This window comes from Falco peregrinus, chromosome W, assembly GCF_023634155.1.
Source record: "Falco peregrinus isolate bFalPer1 chromosome W, bFalPer1.pri, whole genome shotgun sequence".
Lineage (NCBI taxonomy): Eukaryota > Metazoa > Chordata > Aves > Falconiformes > Falconidae > Falco > Falco peregrinus.
In genome coordinates, this window is record NC_073743.1 from 4,947,966 (window position 1) to 4,952,442 (window position 4,477).

Sequence of the window (4,477 nt, forward strand, 5' to 3'; positions counted from 1 at the left end):
GGAGCTGTGGCTAGGTGAGGAGGAGCGGACATGTGGCAGGAGATGCTTCCAAACGCCTGGTGAGATCTCTTTGGCACAGGGAGGAGGGACTCTAAACAGGGGTCCCCAGGGTTGGGGCAGGAGAAAGGCCCTGTGGGGTCCACCAGGCCATCGGTGGGTGGGAGCATGCAGCTGAGCTTCCCTGAGCATGGGTAGGGAGGAGGTTTTATAAGACTGAGCCTTGTTCTGTGCCACTCAGAGAGCTGTTTCTGGGACATGCTTGCTTTGTTAGCAGTGCCGAGTTTGTGCTGTTGCCGTGATAACTGGTTTCATGCCTCTGACTCACTAAACTCCAGGATGTAAGTGCAGGGGGTTGTTATTACTTGTTGCATAAGCTACTCAGCCTCCAGGGAGGTGGAGGCTGACACTGTTTACTCTTAGGAGCTCTTGGTCTTCTTTGTCTGGGAGTGGTTTCAGGAGATACTTCCTTAAAAATCACATAGACTGTCTCAGAGATCAATTACCCAATTGCCTTCACTACTGCTGGGGTGTCCAGTACAGGCACTGTGTTCTGCATCACAGGTAGCAGTGGGAAAGGGTACTAGGCAAAAAGAAACACCCAGTGAACTTGGTTTTTCATGGAGTTTCCTGTCCTTTTTAATTTTTTTTTGTCTCAAGGCATCATAATTATGACACCAAACAGCTCCCTCATCTAGCTGCCTTCCACAAGGCAGAGTAACAAGACTTTCTCTGTTGCTTCTAAGTTTTTGGTAGATTTTAGATTCTGCTTTTCTTGCAAGAGAATCTACCAGGCTAAAAGAGAACCAAAGAGGATGTTTTCTTTTTCTTGCGGGCAGATGAGACCTAAAAGCTTGGTATCCAGTCAGGAGTAGTTGGAAGTAGCAAAGGTACAGCAGCTCACTGAACCTGAACAGGGAAGGGTCCCACAAGCTGCTCCTCATGCCAGCCCTGGGCAGGATGAGTACCACGTGGCTGGCAGCAGAGTAACCCTTGAGCTTGGAAGTCCCCTGCCAAGGCTGGGCCCCTATCGCTACACAGCTGCCAAAATAAACTATTTACTTGGCTGAAGTAACACAGCCCTCTGTAGGATGAAACACCGCAAGGACACCTACCCAGTTGTTCAGTGCCTTTTATCTAAATTGTGCTGAAGAAGGGAATATTATGGTGACAAACTATCTAGCTAAAACACAGCCCAGAAACACTGTCTCTGTTGCCAGCCAGCTGAACAGCTTGTGATCCCATGGCTGCGCAGTAAATGGTGCTGGCAGGGGATGTTCCTTGCACCATCCCCAAGGGATGGTACCATTCAGACAACACTATCAGACTAAGAATCTTTCCCACCCCACCCCCACCCCCATTTTCTAGGGATGGCATCTTGTCCCGGATCAGGTAAGTGAAATAGCTGCCCTGTGCTGAGGAGTTCACTTTTTATTAGCACCTGGGTTGGGGCACAGCATAGTCCCTTCCATACCCTGTATGACAAAAAATCTTCATTCACAGTCTTCTTTGAGCCCCCTGCAATAGCCCCAGACAGCTCTGCTAATCCCCAAGGGAAGCTGGAGAGCTTGAGGCACAGGTCAGACGGATGGGAAGGGACACTACATTTAGGACTGATTGCTGAAGGGTTTGAACAGTTTTAAAACATTGCTGTCTGCCTGTTAAATCCAGCTCTGGTGCCTTAGCTCCCACACCTCAAGAAAGTCTAAAACTTTGCTGTCTAGGGAAGAAAAAGAGGCACCAGACAGACAAGTTGAGACCTTTACCTATGGACAGCTATGGTGGAGGGCTAGCATTGCCCTAAAAGATGACTGAATCTGTAGGGGAGCTATGTATATAGCACAGTCAAGGGGCATGTCTAGCACATCCAGCTGTCTCCAGCAGCTGAAAACTCTTGTCTCTGCTCCTCAGCCCACTCTGTGCAGTTTTTATTCCTGAAGCTGTCCAGGTGCTACTATCCCATTCACTTCAGTACCTGCCTTAAAACAGATAGATCCATATCCTACTGATCCTTGTCTCCCAGGGCACACCTGGTTCATAAGGAGAGGGACAGAGAAGCCTTGTGATTAACAAGTCCTGATCAGCAAAGGCTTAATGTCCCTAAGAAACACTCGTAGATGTAACCCTGCCACAAATCCTGCCTGCGATCTTCAAAAATAACAGAAACACCCAGCCCCTGCTGACTGCATGGGGTTTGTTACTCACATCCAAACAATGTGACTACAAGCCTCAGCATAGTCCCTTTACCCTTGACACTTCTGTTGGGCGCAAACAATTTTATGCCTCCCCAGGTCATTTGAATGTTCTCAGAGGAATGCAGTCCTGGTCCCTGTGGCCGCTCTGAGCGTTGGAGGGATGCTGGTTTACTGGCTGAGGTCTAGACACAAGATCAAGACTATTGAAATGGGCAATGGATGGTGGGGCTCAGATGAAAGACCTCTAAAAGGGAAAGAAGATGAAAGTATCTGTCCCTTCAAGATTGAAACATCTGACAAAGAACTTGAGGTACCCGTGGCTGGGAGGTAAGGAGGGGCAGAAAGTTGCAAGGTGGAGCCAGTTCATCACCCACCTTACTGCTTGGAGGTGAGTGATGTCTTGGGGGCAATAGCCAGCGCAGGTCCGTTAGATGATGCTCTGGCTCACTGCCCTTTATGAATGGGATTTGAGCTCAGATTCACTGCAATGTCTTTATGCTTTCTGAGACCACAGACTCTCAATGCAACCTGGGGCTGCTCCTGCAGAAAGGCCATGCTTTGAGCAGCAGAATTTGACAGCAGGTCTGCAGTGGTGGAATGGGGTGGGAGGGCACTGGGATAGCAAAGGCACCAGTAGGGCAGGACTGAGGGGCTTCCACAGAGGACAGGGTTGGAAGGGTGAAGAAGGATGGGGTCTTTCTTCCTTCTGTCCCTACAAGCCTGTCACTAATTATCTGGCCAACTAGCAGTCGGTAGCACAGGCTGAGCTGCTTATTCTTCTCTCAGCTGGCAGTGCTGGCAAGTTCCTAGTGCCAAAAACCCTAAAGCAAGTTAGCAGTAAGGCAAGCGTAGAACCCACTACTCTTGAGTGCCCTAGGGGAACTGCTAACCTGTAGAAAAATATATTCTCCATATAAATGATTCAGGAAGTTATACAGAGTATGGCAGTGCTTCAGGAGGGCTTGTGGTGTCCCAGAGAGAGACACAGAAGCCGGTGGAGCCAGGAGAGCCTGTTCATGCCTGCCTTAGCATAGGGCACATGCAGGCATCTGGCCAGCCTTGCAAGAGCTCCTGTCCGCAGGACCTGCATCGCCGCCTGGAGCAGGCCCGCTACACGCTGCAGATGGAAGGGGCTGCCTTCCACTACGGCTTCAGCTCCAGCTACCTGCAGAAGGTGGTGGCCTACTGGAGGAACCAGTTTGACTGGCGCAAGCAAGTGGAAATCCTGAACAAATATCCCCATTTCCGAACCACCATTGAAGGTGAGGGGTCTCTGTGGCTTGAGCAGGTCTCACTCTGAAATGCACAGAGAGAATGGGGGGCTTTAAGAGGTTACTATATTAAGACAACAGTATGCATAACAGCTTAATGAAGGATCAGTAGTGGAGGCTATGTTATTAATAACCCTCTATAGATTAAGATCATTGCACAGTGGTGATAAGATTAGATCTGCTTGAAGATGGGCTTCATCTGGCTCTGAACCTGCACTAAATAACAATGAGGTTTTCTTCTGCTATTGCCTTGAAGCCACCTTTGAAAACTGTAAAATTTACCCAGGCCCTGAGGTTGGAATATCCACCACCACCACCCAGTTTAGCCAGGTGAGGTTAGCCAGACTTTAGATAAGTGATCTGCAGGTTAAACTTATATCCTGCGCTTACTTTTTCCATGTTTCTCTTTTTATCACCCACACATCTTGTAATTTAGTCATGTTTTTGCACGTGTCTTAGCTGCATTATGCTATTCATTGAAGTGCAGCTGTACTTATATACTGTAAGACCAATTTCTCAGGAGGTGGATGCTCAGTCTCCTGTGACCCCAGTAACTGGGACTGGGATCAATACCTCTGTCTGTAAGTAAAAGATGAGACACAGGTAAAATACCAGGCATGTCCTTTCAGCTAGGCATCTTCTTGCCATGGGTTGATTGTGTACCTTCTGCTGTGAATGCTAATCACAGTTTTGCCACCCTCCTTCTTCAGAGTTCGGAACAGAAACTGTGATGGAACTAAGGCTTTAATTTATCTGTCTGGATGTGTGGCAGGGATTGATATCCATTTTATCCACGTGAAGCCCTCCTATGTCCCTCACGGTCGAGCTGTTCAACCTCTGCTGATGGTCCACGGCTGGCCTGGCTCCTTCTACGAGTTCTACAAGACTATCGCTCTACTCACAGAGCCAGCTGAGCATGGCCTGAATGAGGGTGACATGGTGTTTGAGGTCATCTGTCCATCCATCCCAGGATATGGCTTCTCTGAGGCACCACACCAGAAAGGTGAGCGATGA

General features: G+C 48.8%; 1 protein-coding gene across 1 annotated transcript; it reads left to right on the top strand.

The window, feature by feature from the left end:
• Positions 1-4,477, top strand: LOC129783203 (epoxide hydrolase 1-like). Its single transcript, XM_055793077.1, has 5 exons — positions 1-59; positions 1,366-1,389; positions 2,289-2,502; positions 3,274-3,454; positions 4,236-4,477. Exons 1-5 carry the CDS (start codon positions 31-33, stop codon positions 4,475-4,477), a joined length of 690 nt encoding a protein of 229 aa, XP_055649052.1. The 5' UTR covers positions 1-30.